The sequence below is a fragment of the Triturus cristatus genome, chromosome 4_1 (genome assembly GCF_964204655.1).
Source record: "Triturus cristatus chromosome 4_1, aTriCri1.1, whole genome shotgun sequence".
NCBI classification, from domain to species: domain Eukaryota; kingdom Metazoa; phylum Chordata; class Amphibia; order Caudata; family Salamandridae; genus Triturus; species Triturus cristatus.
In genome coordinates, this window is record NC_140585.1 from 652049946 (window position 1) to 652063244 (window position 13299).

Sequence of the window (13299 nt, forward strand, 5' to 3'; positions counted from 1 at the left end):
TGCCACCCTTTCGTCTATGGTCGATGATGTTAATCTGAGCCGAACACCATCCAGCACTGAGATCCTCCTTAAAGTTGCGAGTGTCGACGGCCACTTCAGCATTGGATCCGAAGACGTAGGTTCGATCACTCTCGGACTCAAAATAGGTGGACCAGAAGCCCTTGGATCCGAAACACACTGCACTGCACTGAGAAAATCCGAGCCAAGAGACACCAACCCGAAAAATTTGGAGCTGAGACCCTGCTCTGAGCAGGCGCATTCTAAACACTTGAAGCCGAGACTGACTTAGGCGTCGTCTGGTTGGCTCCCTCTTTAGCTTCATCCAGGCAGTCTACAGCTTCACCCTCAGTCACTTTGGAGGATACCGAGCTTTCAATCAGGATACCGAGCTTTCAATCTTGCAGCGGTTCCAAGAATGCCTGCACGCCAAGCAAAAAACGATCCACATCCAGCCAGATACTGTTCGGATCCTAGCGAAGCCCCTGCTGGTGTTGAAGGATCCCGCTCCTCATAAGAGGAAGCTGACTTTTGAGGAGGCCCTCAATCCTCCTGTGGCACCTGCATTCCAGAAGAGACTCAATAGAGCCACGTTTCTGCTGCCTCCTGCTCATCCTTCTCCTCCACCTCTTCCTCCCCCTTGTTCTTCTTCCCCTGCTTCTCCTCTCTGGCTTTGGGTTCTCCACAACAATCACCTCACCGCTCTTTACGCTCTGGGTGAGGACAGTCCACAGGCATCTGATCACCCTCAATATCACCTAAAGGTCCCAGATCCCTGGGATGATTATGATGCAGAGCCTCCAGCGTACACAGACCCAGATCTGTACCCTGCAAAGCCCTCGTCCCCAGATGACGTTACCTTATACCATGAGCTCTTGCAGTGGGCAGCCGCCTTTCATAAGCTGGAGATGCATGTAGAACATGAGGTTGACGACTTTCTCATGGAGACCTTGTCCGCCACCCAACGCTTGCTCCAATACCTCCATTCACTTAAAGGGGTTCTTCAACCAGCCACTGAAATCTTCAAGCAGCGAGTTAAAGATAGGATTGTCACCCCCTGGGTTGATAAAAAGTTTAAGGTGCCACCTACTGACCTGCCATACCTATGAGGCCAGTTACTCCCTGATACCTTAGTGGCACATACAGCTCCGAAGCAAGCTAATACCTATGGGACAGGGGACACACGTCCTCCGGACTGGGAGAGTAAAAATATTGATACTGGTGGCAAAAGAGATCTCCGTGGCATACTGCTACCTCTATAGGCTTACTGTCCCGGTACGACCGCTCCCACTTGTATTTGATGGTGGATCTTGGCTAGCATCTCCCAGAGCAGCATCGCAAAAAAGTATCCTATTATTCTGCCACGCAAGGCTGCGAGTGTCTGGCTTTGAGCAAGAGGTCTAGCACAACCCCTTGAATGCCCCTTTTATGGGCAGCATATGTTCATCCCTCAGGTCGATCAGATGCTAGAGAAAATTAAAAAGTATACTGAGACTGCCAAAACGATAGGTGCCCGGCAGACTCCATTCCTCATCGATCATTTCACCACTTACGATACCGTGGCTCGAATAAGACCAAGACCCCAGGGACCTCTTCCACGCAACAGACACCCTCACTGGGATACTATAGAGGTGGATATAAGGGCAATAACAACAAAGACTGAGGTAAAGACACCACCCCCAAATGGGCTGCCCCTCCAAAACAGTGACCCTTTAGTCCTCTCCCACCCCCGACCACACAACACGTGTCGGAGGGAAGATTGCAGGGATTTCTGTCCCTATGGGCAGAAATCTCCTCAGATCGTTGGGTTCTTGACATTATATAGGAAATGGTACTGTCTCAAACTCATTCAACCACCACTAAACCTACCCCCGCTGACACAAATTCTCTCTAGACCATCAACGCCTTCTGCAAGATGAGATACCGAAGGAGTCATATAGCGAGTGCCACCACAGCACGGTGGAAAGGGGGTGTACTTAATGCACTTCCTTATTCCCTAAAAGAATGGCTCCTTCGGACCCATTCAGAACTCCGACCCCTCAACAGGTACATTCTGTCGGACTACTTCCATTAGGTGACTCTACAAGAGTTCATTCCTCTGTTGCTACAAGGCTGCTTTTTGGCTGCCCTTGATCTGAAAAACATCTACTTCCACATCCCCATTCTTCCAGCACATTGCAGATAACCTGAGATTTTTAGTAAGTGGACAGTATTTCCAGTTCAAAGTGACCCCTCTTGGGATTACCACAGCTCCCAGGGTTTTTATAAAATGTCTGCCCATGGTAGCAGCTCCTCTCCAGAGGACCAGTATCTATGTTTTCTCTTAATTGTACAACTGGCTGATCAAGAGCACCATTCACCAACAATGCCAAGCGCATATGCAGACCACCATCCATACCTTACACAGTATAGTTTTACCATCAACTTGACCAAGTCCCATTTACATCCCTTTCAAGTACAAGCCTTTCTCGGGGCCATATTCGGCGCACAGGTGGGAAAGGCTTACCCTAGGCCTGCAAGGGTACAGGTTTTCCAAAACCTACTGCCTCTTTTTTAGCTGGATCTCCAGGTAACTGTCAGAAAGTTAATGAGTTTGCTAGGAATGATGGTGTCTTGCATAACCATAGTTCCCTTTACCAGGTTGCACATGCACCAGTCGCAAGAGTGACTAGCGGCACAGTGGTGTCAGGCTGGCGGTCATCTAAAGGTTCTAGTGCGGTAGGGAGCCGCAAATGTCCCTCTCTGCTGTGGCGAACGCTCACAACCTAATGCAAGGGTGGCACTTCCTCGACCCGGTACTGGCGGTCATCATCACCACAGACTTCTCACTCACTGGCTGGGGTGTACGTCTCGATCATCTTACTGTTCAGGGAACGTGGTCCCTGCCCAACATTCCCTTCACATCAATTAACAGGAACTGCTGGCTATTCAGCTCGCCCTTCGGGCTCTGCCCTCTGATACAAAACAGGCTTAGTACGCACAGACAACACGACTGCCATATTTTACCTACAAAAACAAGGGGGCACACATTCCCTCCAGCTGTCAGCAGTAGCCTAGAGCATTTGGCGGTGGGCGATACATCACAGAGCGCTTCTGCTTCTCCAACACGTTCCCAGGGTGGAAAACAATATTGCCGACCTGCTCAGCAGCACACATCAAAAAGTCCACGAGTGGAAACTCCACCCCCAGGTCATGATCCCATATTTGCAGCAGTGGGGATATCCTCAAATAGATCTTTTCGCCACTGCTGAAAATGCTAAATGCCCAAACGTCACCCTCTGCTTACCACACCCACAGTCCATGGGCAATGCACTGTGGATGAACTGGTCTGAGATATTTGCGTACACACTTTTCTGCCTCTCCTGCTCCTACCATTTATAGTCTGCAGGCTGAGGCATACATCCCGTACTGTCATCTTGGTGGTTCCAACCCTGGTATGCAATCCTTGGCACCTTATTGGGGCAATTTCTAGTTACACATGAGAAGCTCCCCAAGAGGCCGGACCTTCTTCCACAAAATTATTGCACTCCGGCACTCCAATCCTCAGCAACTCAACCTTTCAATTTGGCTCCTGAGGTCTTGGTTACCTCAACCATTTGGAGGGATGTAGTCTATTCTTAGGTCTCTATTACCGAGGACTGTAACACAGCTAAATGTAATCGTTTTGTACACTATTGCCTTCTCATACATATTAGTTTGCTTGCAGCATCAGTACAAGACATTGTCTGTTACCTCTTTCACATCCAGAAGTCAGGCCTTACCTATTCTTCCATTCAGTTGGATCTGGTTGTTCTGGCTGCCTACCTACAGAATAAGGACGACTCTTTGCTCCCCTCAGAGTACCAGTCATTAAAGCTTTTATGGAAGGCCTTAAACAAGGTTTTCTGCCCCGGATGCTTCCGGTTAAAGTGTGGAATTTTCATATAGTACTTTCTAGGCTCAATGGCCCTTCTTTCGAGATAGTTTTGTCTTGCTGATTACAATTTCTATTGTGAAAAGTAGTTTTCTTCTGAGCCATCACTTCCCTTAGTAGAGTAAATGAGATACATGTTTTTATATTAGAAGAACCATTCTTCCAGGTTCATCACAAGAGGGTTGTTCTCCGAAGGGGTGTGGCTAGCCAGCTGAACATGGCTGAAGCAAGCCGGCAAAGCACCGCATCACAGCCCTCGATTATCCTGTCTGGACCCGGTATCCCCAGCCATCCGGGTGCGGGGGAGGCACAACAGCACGCCCGAACAACCGAGGAGCAAATTTATGTGATGAGGGTGCCGTTGTGAAACCTCCTGAGCAATTTTCCCCGGTGTCTGCTGTCATTTGCTGTAGATGTGACAGGGGAGCGCACGTTCGCGGCAACTGTGGCAGATAAGTACGAGGTCCCCAAATGTGCGGGCGGTCTGGGGGACGTCGTTACTCCTGTCATTGTGCTGCCACTAAGGGGGAAGAGGCGATCACCCACTATTGCGGTGGTTCTAAGGCATTTGCACACGGCTGGAGTGCAACGGTCTCTGCAGTAGGGTCCGCTGGTTGACATGCCTGCAGTCTACCCGCAACATCACCGGCGCCCAAGGTGTAATACCTGCCAGGGAAGCAAAGCGCGCCGCGGGGGGGCTGGCGGCAGTCTCTTTACCCTCCCCCCACCCGGCCTTCTCGGACACTGCTTTCTGAGACGAGGTGGCGCTGAAGTGAGACACTGGGGAGGAGCGGCCCGTCCCGCGCTGCGCTCGGGGGTCGGATCGGGCCCAGGCGGTGAAGGAACAGCAGCGGGCCGGGCCTGGACGACACGGAGTGGGGACCAACCTGTTAACCCATAATGCACCCCCCCGGCCTGGTGCTGCGAGGGAAACGCGATCTGACATACCGCTTATGGATCTGAGAAGCAAGACACTGGTGAGGCCCACAACCCCTTCCCCTTTTGATAGTAGCCGGGCGCGACCAGGCCAGGACGCAAGATCGGGGGGCAACAACGGTACTTCCAGGAACAGGGGTCGGATCGGGCCCAGTCCGGGGACATACCTAGGGAAGCTGTGGGTACCCCTCCCGGCCCGGTGCGCGGTCTGGGGTGGCAGCCAAGCGGCAACAGGAGCCAAGTCTTTCCCTCTATAAACATTTTTTTTAACTTTTAAAGCGAGGAGATGGCTTGCAACGCGTCATGGTTTAATACGTTAGGAAAACAGTTTGTGCACTCATTCTAATAAAGTCATTCTTAAAATCGATTTATCAGCTTTGGAACGCAGTCCAGGTGCGTGCTACTTTGAGAAATATAAACACTTGCTTGGTTCTCCTGCGGTGAACGATGAGCCCCCCCAGCCCGGCCTCAAACAACAAAACAAGTCAATGACGTAGCATGCACGGGAACTTACCAGTCATTCAAAGGGTGCAAAAAGAATGATCCGATTTAATTCGGAAATCGAAGAGATTTTTCAATGTCGCTGCATAAAGTGAAGGGTTGTTCCTGCATCGCTTTGTTTTCTTCCATGAGACTCAGTCCCAGGTGACTGTTTGAAAACCGGAACAGCCAGTCGAGCAGAGACCTTGCTACAACACATGGACAGTTTTGTTTCCAGTGCAATAATACAATTCTCCAACCCCCCTTTGCTGTAGGTAGCCCCTCTTCCCCCTCCTCCATCTACACAAACACACAACTTATTGAAAGTGACCCGAGGAAGGCTTTCCTGTTTCTATGACGACGAAGCGTCGTATTACTTCTGCAGCAGCTACAATGGCACCCGCAGTTTAAAGAGGAAAGGTAAAAAACAGCTGATCGTTGTCATGAAAGAAAGAAAAGTATTTTCTCTACCATGTGGGAACCTGCTCTGTGGGAAGCACGCGAGTGGTGCGCACGCAGCAGTGATCGCGCTGGAAGGGAGGCAGATGGCGGCTGCGCGCGTGAACGCAAGCGCTAGGCCACCAAAAGCCTGTGGCAGCATTTTGAAAACCCACACACTAAAAGTCTCGCCAGCCCAGCGCATGCTCTGGGTCAGGCGAGACCTTAAAATGGGGATTCTATCGGTTTCTTAGGTAGCATACCACTAGCTGACATCTGCAAAGCAGTTACTTGGTCCACTCCTCACACCTTTATTAAGCACTACTGTGTGGATGTCCTGTCAGACAACAAGTTAGAGATGCTCAAGCTGTTCTACACACACTATTCCAGTTCTCTGCAACATCCTCGGGCTTAGCCACCGCTTTAAGAGGACTGCTTTGTAGTCTCTATACAGTATGTTTATCTACAACTACACATGCCACAAACCGAAAATGTTACTTATCCTGTAAGCATCTGTTTGTGGCATGTAGTCCTGTAGATTGACATGCACCCACCCTCCTCCCCGGACGCCTTTGGTTATTTCAGATTCTCTTTCTTTCATGCTTATACTTTCTACTTTGCATGGTCTTCATTTACTGCATCTCTATGCTCCATCTCCAGTCGCATCCCTGTGAGTGGAAAAGAACAATCTAACAATTGAGCCCATGGTGTTTACCACTGATTGGTGGAGTAACCATGTTGAGTGGCTCAAAAAGGCATCTTTTGAAGAAAAACAATATGTACCTGCCGGAGCCCTACACAAGATGGCAGAAGTATGCACAGCATGTGAATCAACAGCACTACATGCCATGAACAGATGCTTACAGGGTAAGTAACATTTTCCTTCTAGATTCAGATGGCCCTGCGCAACTCAGCCTAAGAGACCGGAAATGTAGCTGGTCATTCCAAATCCAAAATGGAGCGTTGGGGCTCATAAACATTTGATTTAGCTTTTTTTAATAAGAAACACATACTTATATAGAGAGAATTGCAATTAATGATTTTATCTTTATCTCCACAAAACAAAATTATCACTTGACTTTTACATCCATTTGACATAATGTCTAGTTTGTCATGTTCTAACAACCATGAACCAGCAGTTGTCAAATGTTGTCCCACAGCTAACACGTGTTTCAGGAGTTGTCGTTTCCTCAGGACTCAAGTTGGATAGTTGGCATACTAAGGAAATTTCGAGCTAAGATTACAATACATTAATGAAATAAGAGAATTTATAAAAAGATTTTTTTCGTAGACAAATACTGAAGGGAGAAATAAATAAAAAAGAACGAAAATCAAACCATTTAGTAAAGCCACAAAATCAACATTATTTAGAAATCCCTGTAATAATTCCTCAACAGATGTGTAATTCATGTATCTCTTTCCTAGGTTCTATTATTATATACACGTATTGTTATTCAGACACATCCTTTGCTATACTTCAGTAGCCACATACAGTTAATTTCCACCAAAATATGTCACATATCAATGAGTATTTCAGCTACAGGAAGAAAAATTAAATCACTATCCTTATAGCCTCATCTCATTTAACAGTCAATTGCTTATTGCTTCTTTTTATAATAACTTTTGTTCAAAGAAAACCTAAATTAAAAAATATCCTAGAAAAAATACATTCTGAAAAAAATGTGTTATGAAAAAATATTTAAACAATCCACAAGGTCCTTTTCATAAGAACAAGGATCCAGCTTAATGAAACTGCCTCAAATAATTTGTACTCTAATTTTAGGCCCTGCTATCCTCTCCATTCTAGATGGAACCAAAGCATAAAGCCAAAGTCTGCTGAAGTGCATTTAGTCAGAGATGCTGGTTTAAACCATATAATCACAAAAATAAAACACAAATCTAGCCATAAACCAATAAAGACACAAGAAGATTTTTTCTTTTGTCTATTGTACCTTCATTTATAGGAACAACTACTGGAAGCCGCTGTTAATTTGTCTGCCTTTTTCTTTGACTATTGTAGCCATGAAGTCATTTGAATGACTCCTGTACAGAAATGTTAATGACGGTTTCTATTCAATTAGATTTTCCCCTTTGATGGGCACTCTTTAATTGATTATCTTGCACAATACTCCATAACTATATATATGTATAGGTAGGTAAAAACAAAGAATATCACTCTTGCCCACACCTTCCCCTAACTTGATCTTTGTAATGCAGGGCACAACCACATCGGTCTCTTCCATTAGGCTGGAAACCAAAGACCTCATACATTGAGCCATGTCCATAACGGAGATTCCATATAAAGCCAGGCATGGGTAACATGCAAAATTACCACATTCTGTCTCTGATAACATTTTGTTGAGTTCATTTAAAAGTAAAATGTAGATCTCTAGTCCATGGCATAGTGCATTGTGAACTTTGGCAAAGAGGAGAAGTGGAGAAGGCCAGGTGCTTGTCTCCTTCATCTTCAATCTGCAACTTGGGAGCTAGACAGCAAATTACATCTGCTGTTCTACCTATGCAAACATATAGAACAATTTAGGTTAGAAAACCTCATCGCTCATCCATTGGCAGCAGTTCTCTTTGCGAGTAGCTCACTCAGTGATCCGCAGATTCACCCAATTAGCTCCTGAGCCTGAGATGATCCATTGAATTAATACGCTCCTAAAAATTAAAATGACATGATAACCTTCAACCTCTCATAGTGATTGTCAAAAACTACCTTTTGCGTTTTGGCTAAAGTACCTTGTACAAAGAGGTACTCATGAGAATTGTAGCTGTTAAATTATATTTAATGTCCATTTTTCCTAGCTCTTATGCAGTCTCCTAGCCACCTGTTAAGTAATGCCAAATTATTGCCTTAATTTGTTTTTCACATCTGTTTTTAAAAACATGCCTAACCTGTGACTGGTTGTGCAAACAGGAAAACAATAATCATTTGTAAAACCGAAAAAGATGCACATTGTGAAATATATGAATATGTTGTCTTGTACAAAAACTCTTCGGACATATTTTTTCAGATGGATGTCTTGTGCTATAACATTTATTCTGTTCTGTATTTGCAGAGGATGCCAAAGGCACACTTAACATCATGCCAGAATATAAGGTACGAGAACGAATGGTTCTTCGAGCGCTGAATCGCTATGGTGTCAACCATGAGGGCTGCACTAGGGGATGGTTTAGCATTCCACATTCCATGCGCATCTTTTACGTCCATGCTTACAGCAGCAGAGTCTGGAATGAAGCTGCATCCTACAGGCTGAAGACCTATGGATCATGTGTCGTGCAGGGGGATCTGGTGCTGGATGACGAGAGTGTTGATGAAAAGACATCCACAAGTGAGAGGGTATGCAAATACTAATCATAATATTTGTGAGAAAACTGCACTTCCGAAATAACAAACCGTCTGAGCAGAGGCGTTCAGAAAGTGTTTAACCTAGTATACTTTGTCAATCTAATTACTGCTTCAATTATTTGGATGCAAGACATTATCTGGACCACCACTTGTGCCATCGGAAACGTACCTTAAGAGTTTCTTTACAATCCAGTGAAATCTGCTATTTCCGCTCTGTCATAATCTGGTTTGGTGTTGAGTTTAGTAAATATTCGTCACAGTAGATCTGCACATGTTCTTTTGAACTTTAAGTTAGAAACATGTTTTTAACACTAAGTCAGGTCTTTGAAATGTGGATATGTTGCACCTTAAAAAAATAGTGCCACTGTTGTCACGACTTGCTGGAGATGGATAATTAGCAGGAGTGGTGTCTGAGGTCATTTTGGTGCTCCATTGTGAAGGTGGAAAGTTCATCAGCTAGACGAAGGTATACCTCTATGGCATGGCTGATACTGGTGCGATTCATGGGTGATATAGGGTAGTTTCATACAAGTCAATTGGCCTATACAGAAATCATTTTGTGAATTAATTTAGTTATTTCATGACAGAGCAATTGCATGGCATTATGGCGCCTGTGTCAATACTCACTCTTGAATCAATGTCTTGGATTAATGCAGGCACTCTTCTGGCTGGTGCAGTTTAGTATCAAGGGTGACATTTTATGTGTCAAGGGAGACTGATACGGCAGCAATGCCAAGTTAGCTTATGCGAGAACAGTCTTATGGATCATTTGAAAGGGATTTGTTTTTTATGTGGAGATATTTTGAAGGTTTTCTGTATGTACTATTAATTTATTGGAACGCACATGTGAAATCACATTATGGTTTCACACGTGTGAAACCACATTATGGTTCACACGTGTGAAACCATAATGGCCGCTCCTCCCACCCAACTTACTGACAATTGTTGTTCCTAATTTTGAATATTTGTGTTTTAAAAATGTATGTCATTTAAATAAAATCTGCAGAGGAGACCTACTGTCTATAGATGTTTCCGTGGTTTCATGGATGCTTTGGTTGCTAGGCTGTGGATGTGTTTTACGTATCACATATTACAGAAACTTTGCTTCACCGCTGATGAACCTCGCTACTGTGAGGCTTCTTTTGCCTTAGATCAGAATGAGAGACTGACCATTGTAATCCCTGCTGTGATCTTCAGAGACCACATACAAAGATCTTGTTTCTGACATAAAATGATTTCTTGGCTCCCGTCGAAAAGTATTCATGCCTATCAAAAACATTTTCCTATCTCTCTCCTATTTTACTCAATTCTAATTAAAAACGTGCTGTATAGAAAATTAAGAGGATGGTTTAACCCGGTTTATAAAAATAGCCATTAAAAAGAAAAGGAAATCGATCATGTTCTCATAGGAACGATTATCAATGCTAAGTTCTAATTAGATGTGTAAATAGGAATGTTTACAAGGGCAACACCCTGGGTTTCTCAGATTAGAAAACACCATGGTTTTGCTCTTGCAAATGGAATATTAGACATGGGAAATTCTGCTAGCATAGCAACATGGCTATGTGTGCTGATCTGGGAGTTCCCAGGCTAGACCACGTGCTAAATTTGAAGACCCACATGCTCAAAGGTTTGTGGATATTCACCAAATGTTTGAAAGTAGTTTCCGCATGTTTAAAAATAGTTTCAGCCTTGAAAACAGATGTTCTCCTGGCAAGTGTTGCATGGGATTGTGGAAGGAACAGCCGGGTCATATCTCAAGGTGTTTCTCACCTGCAAAAATGTATTGCCCTGGGAAAATCAAAAAAGTAAGTCCAAGTTTATCTTGGTAATTTAGCCTGACACTTCTGTAAGTGGAATTGCACACATATATACATTTCAATATACAGAAAAGGTAACAGTGAATACTTTTGAGAAATTTCTATGAGCACCTCTGGCAGTCTGTGGTCAGCCTGGGCGATTGAGATATATATATATATATCTCAATTACAGTACACCGTCACTCCTCAGCTTTACACCATGGACGGAGACGGACCACAATTTCGTGCCATAACGTGTAGTTTATTTGCCTGCTCGGTCCTGACGTGTTTCGGTTTGAAAGAACCTTGATCACATGACAACGGTACAAGACTTCATTTCATTTTTAAAGTGACAGTGCAATAATCGTATGTGCTCATGTGACTACCCGAAGGTAAAGACATAGAAGATAGACTTCGGCAAAGGACAAGGTAGCTAAATAACGTTTCCAACATTAATATAATGAACATAAAAGCAAAAGATTATTTTATTTTTTTTTAAAAGGAGCATATAAACGCATATGAATGAATGTGCATGTATTAATAATTTTTTTCACTTAATATGACCTCATTAAATTCATCAACTTCTTATGTTCATAAAGACTGTATAAATTTGTGTCCATATTTATCCAATGGATGGTATAGTACCCATCCAATCAACCATCAACGCTATCCCTAATAGCAGGATAGTGGCAGATAAACAATGGTAATTCCGTCCGCTTAGCCTGTCATATTATTGCTGCCTGCATTATTTGTAATTATTAATGCCTTATATCCAATTGCACATATAATAAAGTGAAACCTATATATTCATAATAAAGTGCATGTATAAACAATAAAGTGCAAGTGCTATATAGTGCAAAGTCAGATTGATTCATCTTAATCCCATACATATCACCTGTAGGTATATCAAATAATCATTCTAGTCTATATATTGAGGTATCATTGATATTAATATATACCAACTCCTAATATATATTTAGTGTGCAAAGTCGCAATCTTGTTTGATATTATATAGAAACTAAATTTTTACATATATTCATTGTAGACAATAGGTAAATATATAATGAATTAAAATACAATAAATTAATCCTATTCAATATCTTAAAATTCCGATCTTTTAAAATTCTATTAAATCCATACCTATTGAACATTTTAATACATAGATCTGTAATAGTAAAAAATGCTGAAATTATCCTATCAAGTTATGGTAATATGTTAAAACCATTCAATGAAAAAATATATGTGCAACTAATTTTTTCTCTTATAGAGAAAATAATTAAAATGTATTGTTTCTGGAAATTCCTCTAAAGGAACAAGAAAATAAGATGGATATTGACATTCTGTTCTGTATTTCCTACTTAAGTTCTTATTGTCGATAATTCCTGAACGACATGATGTTGTAAGTGGAAAAAATTCTAGTTAAAAGACAGTTGTATGTTGGACATAACAAAGGGAAACTATGTGAACTTAATTTCTAGAGGCAGGTATATAAATCCTCTGTGATGTTCAAACCATTCGGCTGTTTGGTATCAAGTTCAAGGATGTATTTGGTTTCCAAACGTCTCAGGGCACTTTCCCTATTACCACCTCGTCTGCTCGGTGGGATAGTATTGATAATAAAATATTTGAGCTCTTTGTTGTTAGACAAATGGTGGTCTTTAAAGTGGCGTGCAACTGGATATGTATTATCCTGGTTGTTAATTGCCCTGAGGTGTTGAAGAATACGCTTGTGGGCTGGAAGTTTTGTACTGCCCACATATGACAAATTACACGGACATGTGAGTACATAAATTACGTGATCCGTTTTGCATGTGAGTAATTTATTGATAACATGCTTTCTGTCACTGAAGGGTGATTTGTATTCTGTCATGTTGATACCGTGTTGACATGCCTTGCATGTTTTGCAACGAAAGAAACCTTTGTGTTTAGAGAGCCAATTGGTAGAGTCAATTGTTTCAGGGTTTGTTGTTACTAATTGGTCTCTCATAGATGGACCCCTACTATATGTCGTCGATACCCTAGTTGGTAACTCAGGCCCAATGATGGAATCACTTAAAACCAATGGCCAATTTTTCTGTAAAATTGATTTGATTATGTTGATTGTTATACTGTAAAATGAGCCTAAAACTATTCTGTTTGGTTACCACATCATCGGTGTCTGGTACAATATTAGTCACCAATATGTTCCATTTCTTGTCTTTTTTAATAATTCAGCTCTTGTTTGAACCATAGATTTATTGATGGCAGCTTCATTAATCTTAGGGGGGTATCCTCTTTCCAAGAATCTAGATTTACATTCATTTTGGGCATGGTTATATATATTTATTCAGAAATTCAAATACCAGGATGTACAATATGCTAATTTGATGAAGAAACTGAAA

The 13299-nt window shown here is 42.9% G+C and overlaps 1 protein-coding gene across 1 annotated transcript in view; it reads left to right on the plus strand.

The window, feature by feature from the left end:
• The window catches only part of PUS7L (pseudouridine synthase 7 like), a 109626-nt gene that overhangs the window by 82144 nt on the left and 14183 nt on the right, over positions 1-13299 (plus strand). The window contains exon 7 of the mRNA XM_085653047.1: positions 8830-9110. Coding sequence (XP_085509173.1) covers positions 8830-9110 — 281 coding nt within the window. The remainder of the gene's footprint in view (positions 1-8829; positions 9111-13299) is intronic.